The 23,973-nt window shown below is 39.0% G+C and overlaps 1 protein-coding gene across 1 annotated transcript in view; it reads right to left on the reverse strand.

Moving 5' to 3' along the window:
- LOC311300675 (NACHT, LRR and PYD domains-containing protein 3-like) overlaps window positions 1-17,193 on the reverse strand; it is a 31,719-nt gene extending 14,526 nt beyond the window's left edge. Inside the window, exons 1-2 of the mRNA XM_084425114.1 lie at window positions 17,055-17,193; window positions 7,137-7,405 (exon numbers count right to left, since the gene is read on the reverse strand). Coding sequence (XP_084281240.1) covers window positions 7,137-7,392 — 256 coding nt within the window. The 5' untranslated portion in view covers window positions 7,393-7,405; window positions 17,055-17,193. The remainder of the gene's footprint in view (window positions 1-7,136; window positions 7,406-17,054) is intronic.
- Window positions 17,194-23,973: the final 6,780 nt, after the last annotated feature.

Here is a 23,973-nt window from a genome sequence, read left to right on the forward strand (position 1 = left end):
CCAATCATGCACTCCCAACTTCCTCCCATGTAAGGGGCATGAGGTTGGTTAAAGACCCATGTGCATTCATTCTTGTCCAAGAAATCTCGTATCTCTGGGTTATCACACTGGTTTGAGGTTATGCACCCAGGAAGTTGGTTCCGCAATCAGACCTGAGTTGCTTTACTGGTCCACGAATGGAGATGAACCGTCGTAAGGCGTTGATGAAACTGGATGACTCCATTGACTCGATTACCTCGATATGAATGGCCCTGGTACCCAAGCAGGTAAAAATGACGGTATTGGCAAGACCTCCACGAGTTCGACGAGAACTGATAGTCCAGGGTCCGAAGACATCGACGCCAACGTAAGTAAATGGTGGGCAGACAGTTACGCGATCAATTGGTAGGTCGGACATCTTTTGGGTTTCTGTGTTCCATCTCAGTTTGCGACATTTGACACAGTGGTGAATGATGGAGCTGATGCAATGTTTTCCGCCAACAATCCATAATCCGGCTGTTCTTACAGCGCCCTCTGTGAAATGGCGTCCCTGATGCTGTACTTGTTGGTGATAATGCTGTTCCAGTAGTGTACTCACGTGGTGCTTTCCTGGGATGATGAAAGGATGTGCTTCATCATTTTGCATGTACGACCTCCAACTCTAAGGCAGTCAGCGTCATCTTTGAAGGGTGACAGGTTTCTGAGTGGATTTTACTTTGGTATCTCTTTCTGGGCTTCGATGCATGCAGACTTCAGGATAAGTCTTGTGTTGAAGACAGCTCAGAATAACGCTTTTTGCTTTCCCATAGTCCTCTGGGGTGATACTTTTGCAAATGTACCAACCTTGACACTTGCTTCCATAAGCATTTCCCTTGTAGGATCTGGTGATATTTTTTTTACATTTACATTTTTATTCATTTAGCTGACGCTTTTATCCAAAGCGACTTACAATTGCTATATATATGTCAGAGGTCGCACGCCTCTGGAGCAACTAGGGGTTAAGTGTCTTGCTCAGGGACACATTGGTGTCTCACAGTGGATTCGAACCCGGGTCTCTCACACCAAAGGCATTTGTCTTATCCATTGCGCCACACCACCCCTATGATATGATGATATGAACGAGTCTTGCTATTGCTCTAAGCAGTGATGTCCAAGTTGAGAAGGACTCAAAGCGACTTGGATCTAGGAAAGAGTCTGTGAGACAAGTTGCAAAGGCTGTCACCGTAGGGCGAATCTCAGGGTCAGAGTCTGGATGAGTAACTCAAAACAGCACTTGGTCTCTTTTGTGTGCGCTCGTAGCAGGAAATCTGGTCCTTTGAGCCACATGCTGGACATCAGAGTGTTTGCTGGAATGGACCTGGAAGCTACATCGGCTGGGTTTAAATCTGTCTGCACGTAGTTCCATTGTTCTGGGCTGGATGATTTTCTAATCCTTTGAACTCGGTTACACACGTAGACATTAGGGGTGTAACGATACACAAAACTGACGGTTCGGTACGTCCCACGGTTTTGACGTCTCGGTTCGGTTCGGTTCATTTAGGTGGAGTGGGGGGTTTAGAAAGCTAAAATTGCTTTTTTTTGTTAAACAGTGCTTTAATTAACAAATTGTGTCCTTGTCTTTAAATTAATTCAATTACAAGTAAATGTTTCTCAAGGAAAAAAAAATTATCTGCTAATGCTGTAAACTATATAGGATCTCATACTTTACATTACTATAACATTAAAGCTTAACAACAGAGCCTAGACTTTTAGCCTAAATTCAGTTGCTATTTATTTTTAGATATAATAATAATCAACACTCAAGTAACAAATTGTATGAAAACATGTAAACTGCACATAAGGCAGTTTTTACATTAACATTTTTACTCTAATTTATTATTGAAATACTGTATAATCATTTACACAGTTGCTGTCATTTTCATGACAAATATTTTAAACATACATTAAATAATCAAGATGTCATTAACAGGTTAAGTAAAATATAATATATAGGCTAATATAGTGCATTTATTTAGTGAAAGAGTTCATTTCCTTAGCAAACCAACAAGCTGTGGACACTGAATGACTTGCCTGAGGTAAATAAAGCTATGTGAAAAACTAAGCGTTTTATTGACATATTTCCGCTGTTGAAACACTGACTGAGCGATTACACGAGTTATGATGCCTTTCAGTAAGTATACTGTATTTTTCAACATACCTTCAGGTGTCCATTCATGTTTATTCTGTAACTGAGGAAGAGAATCGCGTTTACTCGCGCTCCGCGCTGCCGCTTTAAATGAGGAGCTAGTACGGTGATCTGTCACACCACATCAAAGAGCGCCAAAACGACATTTAATGTTTGAATTTCGTGATCAAATAGACAGAATTTGAAAGATTACACCTTGCTTATTATCGAATGTAACAAAACACTGAGCTTATTGCGATTAAATGTGGTTAATGGTGGTTAGGCAACGCTGTATTCGTTGTGTACACATACAGTAAGACATGAGGTCCAATAAGCCGGGACAGCAGGGGGCGGGGCGGGCGTGTTCGGTACGCCATGAGAGTATCGCGATTCGTATCGTGGGTGGTGTATCGCGTTTTTTCGGTTCGGTTCGAATATCGTTACACCCCTAGTAGACATAGAATCTTCTGGATTCATTTTGTATGTATCCAAGTACTACCTTGCTGTCTGTGAAGAACCTTGTACAATGGAATGGAACATCGATCTCCTCTGAAATCAAGTCTGCAATCTCGATGGCAAGAACAGCGGCACATAGTTCCAGCCTCGGGATAGTTATCTCTTGTTGTGGGGCAAGTTTAGCTTTGCCAAACACAAATCCAAGTTCGCTCTTGCCTTCTGTATCTGTGACCTTTGCATAAGCTATGGCAGCAATAGCTTTGGTGGACGCATCACAGAATATACAGAGCTCCCTTTTGGCTGCACCACAGAAGTATATGGATGTATACATACTTGGTATTCGCACTTGTTCAAGATGCTTCAGGGATTCCTTCCATGTACTCCATTCTTCTCGCATTCGTTCTGGAAGTGGGTCGTCCTGCCTTTAATGCTGACCGGAGCTGCGAAACCTAGAGGGTCATACAAACTGTTAATGATGGAAAGTACCCCTCTACGAGTGTATGGCTTCTCAGCGGTAGACACTTGGAAGGTGAACTCATCTGTTGCAATGTCCCAGCTTATTCCAAGACTCCTTTGCATTGGTGGACTGTCTGCTCCTAGGTCGAGATCTTTCAGACCCTTTGCAAGATCCTCCTTGGAGAATGCTTTCATTACTGTGATGTCATTAGAGGCGATCTTATGCAGCCTCAAGTTAGATGAGGCCATGGTTTCTTGAGCCTTTTGAATGACAGAAATGGCCTCGGTTAGAAACTGGTAGATACTGGTAGAAACGCTCAGAGGCCCACACTCCTGCGAGGCACTCTTTCTCTATCTGCGCGTATCTCTTTTCAGCGTCGGTCAATGTGCGTGAGCAGAATGCCACAGGCTTTAACTGTCCATCATGGTTCTGCATAAGCACTCCTCCAAGCCCATAATTGCTAGCGTCTGCGCTAACGACAGTCGGCTTTGCAGGGTCGAAAAACTCTAAGACAGGAGCTGACGAGATTAACTGCTTCACTTCCGTGAATGCCTGCATTTGCGATTGTCCCCAGCACCAGCCACGTTCGGACTTAAGCAGTTCATTGAGGGGCTGTAGCACAGTGGAGAGATTCGGTAGATATCGCCCGATGTAATTTATCATCCCCAACACTCGTCTCAACTCACTAATGTTTTGGGGCGCATCCATAGCTGTGATTGCCTTGACCCTCTCTGGGTTTGGAGCGATGCCTTGCCTGGTCACCACTTGGCCTAGAAAGTTCAGTTCTGGCTGGCTGAACCGGCATTTCTCCTTATTGAGTCTCAGTCCAGAAGCTCGTATGGTCTCCACAACCCTCTCAAGGTTTTGATCATGTTTTTCTTGCGTTTCTCCGAAAACTAAGATATCGTCCATATATACGACTGTCCCGTCATGTCCATACAGCAGCTCTGACATTTTTCGTTGAAAGATTTCAGGTGCCGAAGTGATCCCGAAAGGAAGCCGCTTAAAACAATATCTTCCCAGCGGTGTAATAAAGGTGGTCAGGCGTGCGCTATGTTCCTCCAGGGGTATCTGCCAAAACCCGCTTTCTGCATCTAAACTGGAGAACACGGTGCTCTTGGCTAGCTTAGGGAGTATATCATCCAATGTGGGCAGGATGAACTTCTCACGTTTCACATTTTCATTGAGACGTTTCAAGTCCACGCAGATTCTTATGTTTCCATTTTTCTTTATAACTGGAACCATGGGGGCACACCATTCTGTTGGATCCGTTACTCTTTCTATTATGCCCATTGACTCCATTCTTTGTAGCTCCTTTTCTACCTTCGGGAGTAAGGGAATAGGGACCCGTCGTGGTGCAGCCACACTGTACGGTTGTGCACCATCTTTTAAGATGATTTTCACTGGATTCCCTTTTAAACCCACACCACCAAGCACACAGGTTTCGTCAATGCGCTTGATCAAGCCTAGTTTGCTTGCCACTGTTCGACTTAGAAGGTTTTCCCCAGTAGTTTTGACTACTACTACCCTAAAGCTGCAATCACGTAGCTGTCCATTGACATGGGCTTTAATTTTTGCTAAAAACTGCCCCCTTGTGGCCACTACGCCGCCTGGACTTTGCAGAGTGTTTTTCACTGCCATCAGTTTAGGCTTGTTTTGCAGTGTTTCATAAGTAGCTTCGGAAATTACTGAGGTATCGGCCCCGGAGTCAATTTTAAATGAGACTGGCGTATGTGCCAAAGTTAAAGTGGTGCGCCATGGTGGCTCGTCCTCTGCTAACAATGCACCTCTGTTTTTTTTCTGCTCAACAGATCCCAAAAACATACAATCGTCCTCATCCGTTTCAGTTATCTCTTGTACTGCTGCTTTTGAGTGACACACGGCTGCAAAGTGTCCAACTTTAGTACATTTCATACATTTTTTTCCTTTAGCAGGACACAGTTCACTGCCATCGTGATTACGCCCACATCTTGTGCATATTCCTTTTCTCACGTTTTTGTACATTTTTGCTGGGCTGCCAGTTCTCTTATATTCTTTCTTTCTCACCGCTTTCACATTATCCACATGTTCCGTGCTCTTAACTCCCTCTGTGTTCTGGAATTTAATTAATTCACAATGTCTGGCCATTTCAATAGCAGTGCGCAGTGTTAGATCACTTTTCATCTGTAGTTTTTGTGACACTTGCTTATCCCGAATCCCTATTACTATGCGATCCCGCATCTGCTCTTCTTTTTGTGTGCCAAAATCACAGTTTTCAGCTAGCTCGTATAGCTGCCTGACAAATGTTTCCACATTTTCGCCGGGAAGTTGTACTCTCGAATGAAACTTAGCACGCTCGTAGATAACGTTGCGTTTCGGGATGAAATGTTCGTCAAATTTGGCCATTACCACAGGATATTTGTTGCTGTCCTCCTCGTTTTGAAACGTAAACGATCTGAATATATGCTCAGCCTCTGCTCCCATCGAATAAATGAGGGCATTTACCTGCACATCTTCACTCTCCTCTGTAAGCAGTGATGCGACTCGATATCTGGCAAACCTCTGTTTCCAGTCCGGCCACGATTCTGGCTTGCAAAAGTCGAACTGCTCCGGCGGAGTGAACTTTGCCATGGCGATGCAGACTTCAGATCTCACAACAACTCACGTTATTAATACCCCGTTTTTACTTCTGACACCATGTCATGGTTGTCACCAATTAATCACACGAGTCGTCAGGTTCTCGTTAAACAGTGTTCATTCCTTTATTGAACACCAACCGAACATCTGTCAGTTCAGTTGCCTGATTTATATACACAACCAACCCCCGGAGCCCCTCCCTTACTGCGCACCTGCGCAGTAGACAACAAAGTCCACTAGAACATTTCCATTACACATGACATGAAGTAGCTTCATTATTCATAGGTGTGGTTTGGGCGTAACATGAAATAAACCAATCAGAGCGACATCTCACATTCCCTTTAAGAGCAGGCGTGCTTGTTCTAAAGCGGATTCCTATTATAACGGCGGATTTGCCAGGCGCACGACAGGAGCGGTTCAAGGCCGAGGAGACCGACGTTCTCATCAGGGACGTTGGGGATGGAGAAACACACCCAAATTAACTTCGGTTAAACAGGCGTATGATAATTTGGGTAAATGTGTAAGCTAGATGTATGCTTTTATAATAAAATGTCTATCTATCTATCTATCTATCTATCTATCTATCTATCTATCGTAATAATGTATGATTTGCAAAAATGATAACTGCTGCGTCTGTGTGTAGATGAGAGAATCAAAGTGTATGCGTGTTGTGCACACGCTACATTGATTAAGGCCAAGCATGCGCCCTTAAAATAGCATATGAATAACATGCGCAACGCGCCACTGACTTTAAACTGTTTTTTTTTCGGTCAGTGGCGCAATTGTTTTCTAAACCTGTAAAATAGCATGAGGGAACGTTTGCGCCGGAACACGCCTCCTCTTTGCGCTGAACCGCCCCGGGGAGCGCAAGTGTATTTCTTAGTTAACCGACGTGCATCTGTGGAGGGAAAAGTCCGCTTTGCGCGGGTGCAAAATAGGAATGATACATGCGTCGGTGTACAAAGTCAATTACGCTGGGTGCAAGATAGGGCCCATTGTCTTCAAGGCTCATATTAAATATAAAATACTCACAAGCAATGCTTTCTGTAAGACAACAAAGAAGGATGAATATAGATCACGTCAGAAGTGGATTCTGCTGTCAGCCATATTTCAACATGTGCTGTTTTTCTAACTCTCATGCTAGTAAAGGTTAAACATAACACTCGTAACAACTACAACGCCTCCTGCTGGAGGGAGAGAAAACTACTCCAGCACAATGAGTAATGATGCTGAAAATTCCGCTGTGAAATTTTTCCTGTGATGGAAACATAGGAAAAAATATTTTCTAAAATTATATTCAAATAGAAAACAGCAGTTTTAAACTGTAATATTTCACAATATGTTAAATATTTTGGATAAAATAAATACAGCCTTGGTGAATGTAAGAATCTTCTTTTAAAAAATCTGAATGTACATTTCTATGAATCTATGCTGCCTCTCGTTCTCAATTCTTTCCTTTAATACCATCAGTGTAGTTGTTCTGTAACTCTTCGGCCAGCCGGTTCTGGTTCATCTTCCTCAGGATGTTCAGTGTTTTCTTCACAGCTTCTTCCGGTCCAAAACACTCCATCATTATATCCACTAAATCAGTGACATCAGCATCCTCCAGTTTGCCAGCTCCAATGGGTCCATCATGTTTTAAGAGACTCCTAAATCTCTTCAGATCGTCTTTTTTCAGGTCATCTAGTGTATCTTGAAGCAGCTTTAAAACAGATGCCATCGTCCTTCATGCACTGTTGGGAAAATACAAAGAAATCTTCAAATAGTTGCACTTTTATAGCAGAGATCTATGCAGTACATGTAAATAAATGTGCATAATGAAATGACACTGTGATCAGATCAACTATTATGATAAAACATTTAAACTTTAAAACTAATTCTTTAGGTTGTTTTTCAGTTTAAGATTCTGTGCACACACACAGACACATACACAAAAACGAACACTCGCTCACACACACACACACACACACACACACACACACACACACAAACACACACTCTCTCGCTCACACACACAAACACTCTCTCTCTCTCTCTCTCTCTCTCTCTCTCTCTCTCTATATATATATATATATATATATATATATATTTAAAAAAAAAAAAATAAATTTCACTATGATCCAGTGCATTGGGTTTCCAGCACCAAGTCCAAGCCTATTCATTTACACATACAATGTAAAACCAAATTTAGCATTTTAATCAACAGTAAATTTTTTGTTAACCTTTTACCATATGTCTTGGAGTATCACAATAATATTGTATGGTGTGTGCGTGATATGTACTGCGTGTATATGTATTTTTACACCCCTAATATATATTACAGTTTTTCTGAATTGCAAAAACACATTTCCTGAAACCATCACTCACTTTCTCGAAACCTTAAAGGGGAACTGAAACGAAAAAAATATAATTCGATAACATGTTGGTTATTAAAATTGTAAACAAATTAATTAAAAAATAAAATTAAAAACAAAACATATATAAAGTTTTTCCCAATACTGAAATTTACATTTGTTGTTATCAGAGCTCAGCCGTGTTCGATGACGTCACTGGCATGGTACCACTGTAGGCTACTAACATTATATAAGGCTACTCTTCTGCTACTCTGACTGAACTGACGGATTTTGACAGTATGGAGAGAGAACTGTACAAGTTAACACTAAAAACCAACTGTTTACCTTGTGTTTTTGACACTTTAAATGCAATAAGACGATAAAGAGAATTTAGTTTAGTGCGCTCGTCAAATTTAAACTGGCACGGGGCGCCGCTGCGTCTCTCATACACAGTTTGAAAGCGGCTGAAATCACACTAACAAGTATCTTGATGGATATTGCTTATATTGGATAGCATCCTCGTTGTCGAATTAATTTAGCAAGGTGATCTATGGTGAAGGTGAACATCACGATAACAAGAGGTGAGTGGAATTTGTTTACAGGACCCGCCGTGGTCACATTTATGCCACAGTCATTTTGCAAACAGGTTATTCGGTCCTTGATGCCATCGGAGGTGTTAAATTCGCTTGTTGGATAGATCACAATTTTAGAACATGCTCTTGAGATGCCATTTTGCTGGAGCTGTCAAGGTAGCCTACCATGCCAGTGACATCATGGACCGTTGAGGCTCAAAGATAGCTGCACCCTAGTAACAAAACAACAAACTAACAGAGGTGGGTAGAGTATCCAAAACCTGTACTCAAGTAAAAGTACAAGTACTTATAGAAATATTTACTCAAAGTAAAAGTAAAAGTAATCATCTTAATAGTTACTTGAGTAAGAGTAAAAAAGTATCCAATGAAAAAACTACTCAAGTAGCGAGTTACTAGTTACTTCGGATCATATAGGCCTATATATATATATATATATATATATATATATTTATATTTAAGTTCAATAATTTCACTTTAATGACAATCAATAGGTACTTTTCATTGCCATTTAAGTTAAATAAATGAACATAAACATACAAGCTTGATAAAAATGCTCTTTTAGAAGAATTTCAGATGGTACTTAGAGGCTTTTGCATCTGAAGTCGTCATTTATATAAAATTAAATAAAATTATATTATTTAGATTTTTTTTATTTAAATGACTATTATTATCATAAGTAGATAGGCTATCTTTGCAACAAAACCAGAAGAGACAAGCATTATTTCTGCCATCTGTATAGCCCGAAAATCATTGCCTGTCCTTTGGTTTGTATAATAGTAACTTATACAACTACATTTAGATTATTAGACAATGTCGAAATAAAGTGAATCTGCAGAGTGTTGCATTCTAAGGCATGTAATTGACACAGAGAAGAGAGAGTTAAAACTCTTCACAGTGCTCGCGCTCATGACTGCTACTTAACATCTGAACACAAAAAAAAAGTACTGACGTGACTGACATCCTGTAGCGAATGCAACATATTGCCACCTGATTGAGTCACAACTAACCATAACATTGACTCAAATAGCTAGCAAAACCAGAGTTAAAAGCCACAAGTTTTTCTTTCTTATTAACTTCATCTTAACTCCTTCGTCACCACTGCGTGGCTTCATTTGTCAGATGGTTTGAGGCAAAACTTGTGCTAATATTAGTTTAACAACCTATTAAACCTATTTGTAATATTTGCACTACACTGTAAAAAATTAAACCGTGATTTTTACGGTAAAAAACCGGCAGCTGTGGTTGCCAGAACTTTTGCCGTCAAAAATACGGTAGCAACGTTATTGGTTTTACAGACTTAACTTAAAATTTACAGTAATAAACCGTATTTTATTATCTGATATAATGTGAATTTACCATCCTATTGAACTATTAATATCTGTTTTGTACCATTGTAATACACTCATAACCACCAATCACAGCAGTGATGAGAGTCACATGATCAATCAAAGCTCATCACAAGCAGCTCTTCCACAAGAAAGTTAATACTAATTTATAAAAGCTGCATAGTGTCATTCACACAAACATTAAACACCATCATGGTAACACATGAAATTTAAAAAATGCAATAAACATTAATTTACCAATATTAAATGTAACATAAAACCCTAATGTACGTAACTGATTAGAAAAAATGGAAAAAAAAACTATGAAGAAACAGTTATTTCAACAAAAATACATCAAATGTGAAGTGTCACACAGGGAATTGTGGGAATGCCAATTTACGGTTTTTCACTGTAAATTATACAATGAGTTGTTCTTTTTCACTTTCAAAAACTGTAAATTTAACGGTATTTTACAGCAAAATTACATTAAATGTACCGTTAGATCTATCACAGTTATTTACCGTATATAGTACGGAAACTTTCTGTTAACCAATTAACAGTTTTTTACTGTAACATTTTTACAGTCTTTTACCGTTAAAATTACGATAATTTTTTACAGTGTAGTCTATCTCACTTGTGTATTATAAGAAATATCACTCAACCTATAAAGCCCACAACAATAAGAAAAGCAGTAGATAAGGCAATGGAGTTTCACTTTTATGTGTTTTTGTAGTGCTGTCATGCAAGCTATGTCTACGAAGGTTTTAACCAAATTTGAGTATCCAGAAATATGTTTTCTTAAGTATTTTGTATGCATGTTCTGATGTGTTATATTTTGCAGTGTTAACAATGCACTAATGTTAAGATTGCACCCCTGTGTTAATATTTTTCATAAGTACCCTTTTCTGCTTTTTTAGAGCAATTCTGGAGAAAATGGGTCTGCTGGGGAAGGTAACTCCCATACAGGCAAAATAATAATAATAATAATAATAATAAAAATAATGTGAAAACTTAAAAAAAAAAAAAAAGTAAGAAAGTTAATACACACATCTTTGCTGAAATGTATTGTGCTGTTGTTGTTAACAAGCCATGGTTCATTTGCTCTGCCTTTAGGATTGCAAGTGTCCTGGGACGGGTGAGGGTGTGAGTGGGAAACCCACTGCTTAAACTTGGCCCTGGTTTGTCCTCATGGATGAGGTGTTGGGACAGAGGCATTGCACCAACCCCCCTGTCCTCATTGCCTCAATCCCTGAGGACACATCAGGGCCGAGTTCAGCAGTGGGTGCCCACAGTGAGGAAGAGCCAGGGGCTCTGAAAATCATTTGTTTTTAGGCTACATAAAAGTACTTTTTCCAACATACGTTAAACATATCAAAATCAACATAAACATTTAAATTTACAGTACATAAAATAAGAAAAAATGATGTAGACTTTTATTGAGCTGAGCAGGGAGACCCTGGTGGAGCTGCTGGACCGGGATGGGCTCCACAATAGAGACCCTGGTAAGGCCTCCTGCTGGTGGGACATCATCTGGGATGGTCTCCAGAGTGTTTGAGTGCATATTTCCACTATCCACTAAGTTGTCTACCAACAGGTTTGCAGGTCTGACTCAATCGACGGCTGCCGTGTCACTGAGATTTTTTTTTTTTTATATATTTCTGAAAAAAGTACTTTTCATAACTACTAATACTGCATTGGGGAAAAAATACTAGTCATATATTTCAAACCTTAGTTAGGCAAAATTATCTTGCATACTCTAATGTATACTTCAGGTATCAAGAGTAAAACTAAAGGTATGTATTCTGCAGGAAAAAAACTGCTTGTCAGGGTTTTTTACGATGGTTTTGCATTTATATTTGACTACTACTGCATTACTGCGTATGTCGCATTTTACTTCTGAATATTTTCAAGGCTGTTACATTTAAACTATATACTTTTGTGTAGTTTAATGTAAAACAATGCATCATATTGTAAAAGAACATAATTTTGTAGTGTTGCTGTCCGGTGAGGGAACAAAAGTACTTCAGTAGGTTACTTCACATTTGTACGTGAATACTTAACGAAGTATGTAGTTCAGAAAATTAAAGTAACAAAATGTAGGCCTATTGTCACAATATTAACAAATTGTTGCAAACTACAACTGTGTCCCATATCAAAGGGCGCATCTGAACTGCTCGGACCGGTCTAGCCTACAGAGGATTGTTCTTGTCGCCTGGCAACTGAAAGCTGCCGATGACGAGCGAGAGTAACGTTTGCACTGGACTTTTTTATATTCAACTGGGTTTTATATTCAAACAGGGTTGAAAACCTGTGTAAATATGTTCACCATGGTCCATTTGTGTACATAATAAAAATAATAATACACTAGCCAACAAAATCAAGGTAAGATATAAGTGAACATTTGAACCTTTGAATATATAGAGGCCTATGTAAGTTTTCTTTTCATATATCATTACATTATTTATGTAAGTTAACACCCAATACTTGAACAGTTTAAAGTGTAATCCGGCCCAAACCAGTTAATTTAGCTGGCCATGGTCTTGGCTAAATCGCAAATACATGTCCTCCAGTAAAAATGTAAAACATAAAAATGACAATAGCCAATTCTGGCTCCACAGCGGTTTACTCAATTATATCAAATAAATTATCAGGATGGCAGCTGTCCTCTCGCACCGTTGCTTGGCGCTAGGAGCGGTGATCAGGAACACCTGGTTGCGCAATTAGGAAATCCAACGAAGGCTACATGGTGCGTCCTTCGAAGGACGCATAGGTTGCATCCTTCGAGATCTGCGGCCTTCGAAGGATGCAGCCTTTACATTGGGACACAGCTGTTATCATCTCAGGCAAAGGGAAAACCCCTAAAGCCAGGCACATGCACACATAGACATCAAAGGGGGCTTGAGCACCTGCCCTTTTTATTCCTGGAGAGAAAGTGCCCTTTTTTCTGGGGTGCTTTTTTTTTTTTTTTTGAAAAATAATATATATTTTGCGCACAGCTTCCCTGTCAAACAAATATATTTATTGAAGAATAGTATATCTAAATATCAGGTCAGGAGTTCTGAAGCGCTCCCTCTCTCCCTCTCCCCCGATTGTTGAACCCGATTGTATTCCTTCCGCTAAAGAAAATAGTACGCTCCGTCTCTACGGTTAGAATCCTGTGAGTCCATAGCAACGCTCTGTTTTTTATGGCAGAGGTCTGTTATCAAGAAATAACACACCGCATTCTACATTGGAATTCAACCAAGCCATGTAATAAAATAAGTTAATAAAATAACCATATATCACCACCAGGTGATATGCTTTAGTTATTTTGTTTATCCTATTTACCTGCATTGCCCTGTCAATTAGATGCAAATGTGCGCATTTTAACTAGTCGACGCCTAATTTGCATACATCAAGAGTCTTTCCCCCTGAAATTTAGAAATCTAAATTGGTGAATTTAGAAGAAATATACAGATGCAAACAGATGGAGGATACACTCTAAAAAATGTAAATCTAGTAAATCTGAGTAACTGCATCTGGTACATTAATAAATAAAACTGAGTAGAAATAAGTTAACATTAAACTTTAAAAATAACAATATTTATAAATTAACTTTTTATTTATGAGTAATTTAACTTTTTTTATTTCCTCTAAACCTTTATAAAATAGTATTCCATACAACCACAAATACATACATGACATTGGCTTTTATTGAATTTTTACTCAATTATTTTGGTAAGTTTAATTTTAAAGTGTTATGTATTCTGATAACACCAAAATAATTAAAACGATGTAGTGCCTTGTGCAAAAATAAACAAATTATTAGTAAAACACGCCCCTCTGCTTGATGCAGTTATTTAGGTTATTCTAAATATGAAGAGTTCAGATGAAAAAGCCTCTAAGTGCCATCTGAAATTTCCTTCTATAATGATCATTTTTTATCAAGCTTGTATGTTTATGTTCACTTATTTCACATTACTGGCAATGAAAATTACCTATTAATTGTCATTTAAGTTAAATTACTGAACTTAAATATACAAGCTTGAAAAAAATGCTCATTTTAGAAGAAAATTTCAGATGGCACTTAGAGGCTTTTGCATCTGAACTCTTCATATATACTTGAAACTAGTAGCATAGAAAATGTTTTCAAAACATGCACATTGTGGAATGGTTTCCTTTGCTGCTATATAAACCTAGTGAATACTAAGGAGACCATGGTTTCTGTGTGAACTGATTATTTTGTAGACATCTTTTGAAAATGAAACAATTGCGTGAGTTTGAGGAAGATAAAATTAATTAACTTTTTAAATAATTTTTTTTAAAAGGAAGTCAGAGTTGCGTTAATATATATACTTTTTTGTTAAAAAACAAACAAAACAAAAACGTAATTATGAGAAGTGCCCTTTATTTCACTTGAGCCCCTGCCCCTCAAAATGTCTGTGCATGTCCCTGCCTAAAGCAGATCCAGCCTTGACAACATTCTCCACACCTGCTCTTCTTCATCCTCATCCTCTTCCTCTTCCTCCTCGTTCACCACCTCTTACACACATACTCTTCTTCCTCTTTTACTCATACTCTTCCTCCTCTACCTCTTATATTGTTTCCATCCATTGTTGGTATCAACATTCAGTGCAACATTTTGAGTCAGTACTGAACTCTGAACTGACTTGTATTATGTACAGTTGGTTTGGTCACATCATTTGAAATAAGTGTGAACAATTTTGAGTCTTTGGGTCTAAACTGTGTTGTAGTTGTGTTTAACTTTTGCGTGCCTGTGTTTAGCGTTTTCACACATTCTCACTCACTAAAACACATTTCGCAATGTGATGCACTTATGTTTCAAGTGCATCACATTGCGAAATGTGTTTTAGTGAGTGAGAATGTGTTTAGAGTTTTGATATAAGAGTGCATGAGATCTGCAAACAGTGTTTTAACTAGGGCTGCACGATACTGGGAAAATATGCGATATGCCATATTGTTGTTGAGTATTGCGATAACGATATTTCGTGCGATATAACATTTCCCTAGAGAATTGCTATTTTTATTACGTTTTTTTTTTTTATCATTTACATATTATGTAATGATCATACTAAAATAAACAGGTAGGCTAGATATTCCTCTGACCTTCAGAAGAATATCTCTGTTTTTTCATAAGGAGTTAATGTTACACATGCAACACTTTGATTAATGGTTGTCTGTGAGACTGTTATTGTTACTTGGCATTTCGTTAGCAGTTTTGGTAGATTTGGGCTTACACTTTTTGAAGTCTTCATATATCTCCCTGAGGTGGCGTTCCAGATGACTGTGGAGATTAGTTTCCTCTCGACGTGGCCAAAATTTTTCGTCGTGCAAATTCGTTATTTCAAATGCAAGCGCGCGGAAAGCACGCTCAAAATGGAAGCACATTTTTCCAGGCCCGCCTGTGCCGCGACAAGAACATCTCAACTTTTCAGAATTCCGCAATCGCACGCAGGTCATGGTTGCACAGCAACGACAGACACAAGCGCTTGTGGAAAGAAGGAGATAGCGGCGCGGCCGCGCTTTCCATTTTTAGATGCGATATGTGAACGGCCCCTTTCACAGCACCTGCATTTATGACACGTCTTCTCTATTGAAGCCAAAATTTTGCCATATTTCAGACGTACAGTTCTCTTTAGGCACAGGTTCTTCACTGTTGTCATTTTCCTCGCTTGTCTCTACTCCCGCCATTACTTTTTATTTTCCACTCTCTGCTCTGAGCCACTAGGTTCCCCTGTGGGCCCGATCTAGCCAATAGCATAATAGCACCTACTGGGGAGGCGGGAATAAAGATAGTAAGGCCCCATTTGATTGGTCGAATTTGGATAAACAACCTATGCATGCATGCATCACACAAATGATTGGCACATAAAATAAATGCAATTTATCGCACCTCTCTGCGATACGGATATCGCATATACTATTATCGCGATAACGATAATTTTTCGATATAAGCCCTAGTTTTAACTACCTGAATTTGTTTCATGTTTTACAGAAAGAGTGATTTATTTGACAAATTGGTTTAGGCTATTGAGAATTTGGTTCAGAGAATTGGGTTTAGTGTTTTAGCAATTCAGAAAAACTAATAAACACACACACACACACACTGAATAAGCATACTAGCCCAATCAGAAAACCACATTTATTTCTAAAGTGCTTTGTGTGTGTGTGTGTGTGTGTGTGTGTGTGTGTGTGTGTGTGTGTGTGTGTGTGTGTGTGTGTGTGTGTGTGTGTGTGTGTGTGTGTGTGTGCGTGTGTGTGTGTGTGTGTGTGTGTGTGTACATAAATGCTGTATATAAACATATATGTAAATATATACACATAAATATACAAAGGCTACATATATGTACATTTATATACATATAGCCTAGGCTACTCATTATAAAAAAATAAACAATAAATGTCTTTCTCAAAACCCTGAGATTTGATTTCTAAGTGATCAATTTAGGGTTTTCACACATGATCATTGGGTGTTGGTCACCAGGAAATTAATGTGGCATTAATGTGGCATTTAAATGGCAGTGTTTCCTAAATAAAAAAGCTGTTAGTTTTGAGTGATGTGTGTATTGTAGAGAAATGTCTTGCAAAAACGTTTTATCAGCAAACTGGGTGTAATGCACATAATGTGCTTGTTGTTTTTCAAACGTGGTCTGAAGATTCGGAATGAGTCATCAGTCACTCAGTCTGAGTGTGCTTCAAGTTTCACTTTTAGAGTCTAAGCAATTTAAAAAAAAAAAAAAAAAAAAAAAAACGAATATTAAGACTACATTTATCATGTAAACTACCTATATACAGCATGTGTGTGTGGGAGAGAGGGGGACACGGTCGCATCGCAGGAGTGTATGCTGACCAAGTGTGGCCATTAAAAATAAAAGCACATGGCAGACAGTGATCGGAGGAGAACACCGGGGAATATGATTTCCCTGTATTTTCTTTTCTGTATTTGCAGAAGCACGTGCCCGTAGTGCTTGTGTCGCACGCGCCAGCGCGACACAATCACTACGGGCACGTGCTTCTGTACTCATTTCTGTAGTGATATCCACACACCCTGATGAAATGTTAAGCCTGGACGAAAAAATAAAATAAATCTCTCACACGCGCAAAAGGCGTGATTCGGGATAACTAACTTACCTTGAAAATGACAACAGTTGTAGATGTTTCTTTGTCCTCCTCTGAAATGGCACCTTGATCATTAAAATAACTAATTTTCTTTTCACTTCTGTTATCTCATCAAAAACTTTTTTACCCTCTGCAGAACTCTTTTATTTCGCGCGCGTCTGTGGCTACTGTGGTCGCTTGTGGGCGTTCGTAGCGCAGTCGCTCATGTTTCTGGTAAACTGCAGGTCTAGCCAGGGACGGACTGACAATAGCCGCGTTTCCACTGTCGGGCCAGGGCCGGGCCGTGCTAGTGCGTGCCAGGGCCAGTCGCGTTTCCACTGTCACTTCCGGGGCTTGATCGGGGCTTACTCGGGGCCAACGGCCAGGATTTCTGGCCCGTCGAATACCTTGGGCCAAAGCGGGCCAGCTCGGGCAAGAGGAGTGGTTACCAACAGAGGAGGAGTTTACCGTTGGGAGACGGCAGCGCCGGATGATTCTGTCAGCATTTAAGACTTAAAAATAAAATAATTTAAATCGCGTTCATGTTTGAATGCCTTCTGTTTGTGATGCAAAAGACTATGCGCGCTAGCCGTTACCATAGTAAACATAGTAAACGCTTGAAGATACGCATAGTAAAAAAAACATCATAGCGAACGCTTGAAGAAATCAGACCAATCTTAAAGGCTATCACAGTCATGTTTTTATTTTATCTGTCATAGCCTACGTCTCGTCTCTTTAAACCGGACTATCAAAAAATAATGTAACTTTTTTTTTCGGGAGCTTCCTCTGTTTCTCTGACTGAAAATATCTGTATGGGAGTCGAGAGAGTGCTAAAGCTCCTCAGGTCGTATGGCATATATTTGTAGAAATTATCATTTTTTCTAAATGTGATGTAAATATGTCCTGTAACTAAGTTACCAGATAAAGAAACAGACGCGACTGAAAAAGTAAGTGTGTCCTCTTTCTTTTTGTGAAATAGACCTAACGGTAATTTATTTCTGAGTGACTAATGTGCAATTTTTACATAAATTAATTCATTATGATCAATGTATCACTTTTTATTGTAAACCTGTGGTAAAACATCGATGCTTGGGTTTTAAATATTCAAGTAGCTGCTAAACAAACAAACAAAAAAAAAAAGCTAGCAAACGGCCGCTTTTATCGTGTTTGTTTTCAACGCTGTTTCCAGTGATTTCTGATTAGTTTTCTGATAAAACTTCCATTTGTTGGTGAAATGATGGGTTAGTGTGACGTTGTTCCAGAGAGGCGTGTTACGGGCGTGTTTTAGTGAAGCGCTGTGGAGCTTCTGGCCCGACAGTGGAAACGCATGCCCGGTGCTATTGGCCCGAGGCTATTAGCCCGGCACGGCCCGTTTAAAGCCCTGGCCCGGCCCTGGCCCGACAGTGGAAACGCGGCTAATCTGTGCGCTACGTGTAAAAAAAAAAACACTGAGGAAGAAGAGTCGGCCTACTAGCCACTGACAGAAAGTTAGTTTTATAAGGCTTAGGCTACCTATACGGCACTTTTCAATTTGCTTACATTATATTTGAATAGATAAGTTATAGTATAGCAGTGGTCTCCAACGTGGTGCATGTGAGTTGCCTGCTAAACACATTCTATAAATAGCCCCAACTTGCCAATAGCGATCCACTGTAAATCGGGGCTCCAGACTTCGACTAAATGGTATAATTTTGCGACCTTTTCAACTAAACTTTTCAATTTGCACTTTTGCCTCTACAAAATTACCCAACTCTCTTTGATTATGCGCTGTCATTTGCGTTGCGTATGAGAAACATCAAATGGCAAACGCTCAAAAAGCGGAACAAAACTTGTTTGATCTGAGCAGCGCAGAGCATTATCAGCTCAGCCCAAAAAACAGCGATCGCGGCCAAAGCTGATCTCGATCACGCAAACATTATTACACAGAGCTGCACGATCCACTGAGAAGTTCAATTCAGCGCAGAATTCTCTATTTCTCTTATAAACCCACAGATGACATTGTGATTTAAGCTTGTTATAAAAGCCAGATGAAACAGCGCTGATATTCTCAACATATTGACGCAAAGAAACAGGCGAAACATTGTTCCAAGAACAAACCAGTTAGAAGACATTTCACTCCACAACTTATGAATTAATTGTAGTAAAACAAACTTTTTTTGGCAGAAATGTGCCTGTATAATTTCATATTAAAAATGCTGTTATATTAATATAGTAATGTAGGCCTATATAGGCTATGTATTAAATGTAATGCAGTAGGCTAATGGTTTTGTTAAGAAGTTATGGCAGTTTATTTATTTATTTTTGCATTTATATTTATACTAAATGTTTGGGCTACTGTTTTTGATAACACATACAATAGGTTTATAGAAAATCAACAAAAAAAGCAATAAATATTTTCATAATTTTTCAGGAATTGTTGATTTTTTTTTTAAAACGCTTTTAAGTCTGAACCAGAATATCAAGATATTTTATTATTTCGCATATGATGGTGTGAAGTAAAAAAGCACCACCATGTTATATGTATAATAAATATTTGAGTATAACAAACAAAAATCCCTTCTATTATTTTATCCACACAAAAAGGTTGGAGACCCCTGGCTATATAACTATATGTTTTATAATTACAAGTTTGTGTAATTTGGGGTTTCTGTTGCCTGAAGTGACATTTCATTATTTGCATTTTATGGCATTGTACATTTTTTGCTTTTATTTGAAGGCTGGGGCTTCATTAATAAACACAACCCCAATTATCATCATTGGTTTGATATGTTATTTGCTGTGAATACTTTGTCTGATAGGCTACAGTATTGTGGCATAGTATCAGGACGTCCTGGCTAGTGTCTGTCGCACAGGGGCGAATGGCCGGACGATGGGCCTATTTGGGAGAAAGTCCAGGGCTGTTTTTGCAGTCCGTCCCAGGGTCTGGCCATATCTTTACAAAATACCATCACATATACAATATCATTTTAATTAGACTAGGAATTAGGCTAAAAATAAACAGTAGGCTATGCTGTTGGGAGAGTGTTTTTACATTACCACAGCAGTGTTCAGTGGATTAAATAATTTACTAGATTAACGATCGATCAATCAACAAATTAAACTCACTCATACTGTCAATAAATTACCTAAACGTCATTTGAATTTGACAAATAATAAATTTTCTTGTCCCTAATAGTCAACATAGTGCAGGGGAAACTGTAAAATGAACTGCAGCAGTGCTAAACTTGCATCATAAAATTACAACACTCGAACTATAAATGTATGAATTAAACTAACTGAGACTGTCGACAGTTTCTTTTTGCATCATTTTATCCATGTATGTGGTTACAGTCAAATCATATAAAACAGTGAAATCGCCCTCGAACTCTTCTACCTTTGTTCTTTGATTAACATTAATGACACTTTAAGACCAGCCGCTGCTGACAGAGACGCGATCTGATACGTATGTCACGTATGAAAATGTCCCATTTTCTCACAAATCTCTACGTTCATTTAAGATTTTATTTAAATCATTTAAGACTGCTCTTATGAGGACACACGACAAAACAGACATTTTGGCATAATTTGTGTTATGGTTTGTTCAAGCCCGAAAGAGAACTCGATACGCTGATTTCACGCAGCCGTTATTTTGAAATCGAAAGCGAGGCTCCGGTGGGAAGAAAACCGGAAGTGTCGCCTTTAATCATAGGAGAGTCGTGAATGTGAAGGCGTATTGTTGTGTTTAATGATGTTGTGTCAATTCTAAAACTGTACATACATTTCTTTCGTACTTTAGACTATATACAGTGAAATTAATTTATAAATAAAATAATTTTTTTATATAATTCAGAAAGTAAAAAAAGAAGCAGGAATGAACTATATACATATCCTATATTGGATATTAATATCCAAAAGTGTAAATCGCGGCAGCAGCTTCAGGTTGGTAGTCCAAAGGCATTGTTGTTTATCTTTACTTCCGGGGGTTTTCCCACCGGAGCCTCACTTTCGATTTCAAAATGGCGGCTGCGTGAAATCAGCGTATACTGACGCGCGTCTTTTCTGGGTCGTGTGTGTGTGTGTGTGTGTGTGTGTGTGTGTGTGTGTGTGTAGGCAGGACTTAAGCCTGTTTTATGCTTCTGCGTCGAACTGCCGCCGTAGCTACGTCGTAGGCTGTGTGTAGCGCGCGTACCCTACGGCGTACCCTGACGTGCACCTCTCCAAAAATGTAACAACGCGTCAATTCTACGCGGACACAAGCGCTGTGATTGGTCTGCCAGAACCCCTCCCTCGGGGTTTCACATGCTCCCTAGGTGCGCGTCAACGCGGACAACTACACAGAAGTATAAATTAAAACCAACACGTTGCCTACGGCGTATAGGCTCCGGCGTAGGTCCGACGCAGAAGTATAATGAGGCCTTTACAGCGCGGTCTCGTTAGTCTTGTCGCGCTTGAATGGTTTAAAAGCATTCACATTATTAAGAGCGTGATCAAACAACGCTAGTCAACAGGTGACAAAAAAAACGGATAGGCCTACTGCGTAATTGCGTTAAATATTTTTAACGCTTTAAATTATTTTTTATTTTTTTGCGGTGACGCGATGGGCAAGTGATGAAACCGGTGTTGCGACTGAACACCGTGTTTATACAGTGTGTGCAGAATTATTAGGCACGTTGATTTTCTGATCATATTTTTTTTCCAGGCACATTTTACCAATTCCAAACCACATTAATCATAATAGCTACAATTAATTTTGTATTTAATCATTTATAAGCGATATATAATTGTTCATGAAGGCTGGAAATGAAAAACACCTTATTTTCAGGTGTGCAGAATTATTAGGCAAGTTTTCTTTTACAGATAAAATAAGCCAAAAAAGAGATTTAACTCAGACTTAAAGTAAAAAATTATTAAATGCCCATGAGAACAATGCAATACTAATGCAATACTAGAGATTGCAGTTAAGGCATGACCATTGGACAGTGAAATGCTCATTGGGTCAGCAGGGTCAGACAAAAACAGGTGGAGAAGAAAAAACACATGCTAACTGCAAAAGAATGAAGAATTAAGGTGAAGAATTAAGTGTGAAACCATCAGGAAACCTTTAGTCTTCAGCGCCACCATTTTCCAGAACTGCAACCTACCTGGAGTCTCCAGAAGAGCAAGGTGTCAGGGTCTCAGAGACTTAGGTTAGGTAAAGAATCCTAAAAATGAACCCCCTCTTAATAAGAATCACAAGCTGAAGTGTAGTAAAATACATGAAGACTAGTTTTTTATAGGCTTTATAGACAGACAGATTGAGAGTGACTCTTGAAGGACCAGCACCACATCCTCTTCTACCACTATTTGAAGAATTCATCTTCCAGAATCTGACAGTAAATTTTGGGAGTTCATTTTTAGTCCATCTCTGCAAAATGGACTTCAGGGTAGGAGATGGACTAAAAATAAACTCCCAAAACTTATTAACTGTATTCTGGAAGATGAATTCTTCAAATAGTGGTAGAAGAGGATGTGGTGCTGGTCCTTCAAGAGTCACTCTCAATCTGTCTGTCTATAAAGCCTATAAAAAACTAGTCTTCACCCTGACACCTTGCTCTTCTGGAGACTCCAGGTAGGTTGCAGTTCTGGAAAATGGTGGCGCTGAAGACTAAAGGTTTCCTGATGGTTTCACACTTAATTCTTCACCTTAATTCTTCATTCTTTTGCAGTTAGCATGTGTTTTTTCTTCTCCACCTGTTTTTGTCTGACCCTGCTGACCCAATGAGCATTTCACTGTCCAATGGTCATGCCTTAACTGCAATCTCTAGTATTGCATTAGTATTGCATTGTTCTCATGGGCGTTTAATATTTTTTTACTTTAAGTCTGAGTTAAATCTATTTTTTGGCTTATTTTATCTGTAAAAGAAAACTTGCCTAATAATTCTGCACACCTGAAAATAAAGCATTTTTCATTTCCAGCCTTCATGAACAATTATATATCACTTAAAAATGATTAAATACAAAATTAATTGTAGTTATTATGATTAATGTGGTTTGGAATTGGTCAAATGTGCCTGGAAAAAAAATATGATCAGAAAATCAACGTGCCTAATAATTCTGCACTGTACTTTCGCCTGGCTCCGCAGCGCGAGTCTCCGCAGACTGCGCACGCACCTCCCCAAACGGACGAGTTTATACTTGACGCGCTCGCCGTTGTACTATTCTTTGAAACGATAGGGGGCGACTCGAGTAATTGTCCTCTAAACAATCAGGAATCAGTAGTGAGAAGAAGAAAGCTATACACACGTGACAATGTTTATTTTAGTACACCACCACCAATACCACACTACAAAAAGAATCGTGTAAAACCCAGTAAACCCTGAGATTATTACTTGTGTCAATAAAATAAAATATATGGATATGAGAATGTGTATACAATATAACTAAATTAACAATCTCTTACATATTTTCTTATTTCACAAAACATTTCATTAAGTTTCGTGAACATTTTTATTAAACATGGACCTTTATGTTCATTAAAAATACTTTTTATGCTATTGTATGCTCATTTTTTAAATGTAAGCAACTAATTTAGACGTGCAAACTGGGTGCCGGTGTGGTGAGAAGTTTGAGCTCGGCCAGATTCGGCTCGAAATCGTTCATCTTCGGATGCGGAGCATTATGTGAACGGCCCCTTTCACAGTACCTACATTTATGACACGTCTTCTCTATTGAAGCCAAAATATTGCCATATTTCAGACGTACAGTTCTCTTTAGGCACAGGTTCTTTGCTGTTGTCATTTTCCTGCTTGTCTCTACTCCCGCGATTAGATCTTATTTTCCACTCTCTGCTCTGAGCCACTAGGTTCCCCTGTGGGCCCGATCTAGCCAATAGCATAATAGCACCTACTGGGGAGGTGGGTATAAAGATAGTAAGGCCCCATTTGATTGGTCGAATTTGGATAAACAACCTATGCATGCATGCATCACACAAATG

Source organism: Rutilus rutilus (genome assembly GCF_951802725.1).
Source record: "Rutilus rutilus genome assembly, chromosome: 12".
NCBI classification, from domain to species: domain Eukaryota; kingdom Metazoa; phylum Chordata; class Actinopteri; order Cypriniformes; family Leuciscidae; genus Rutilus; species Rutilus rutilus.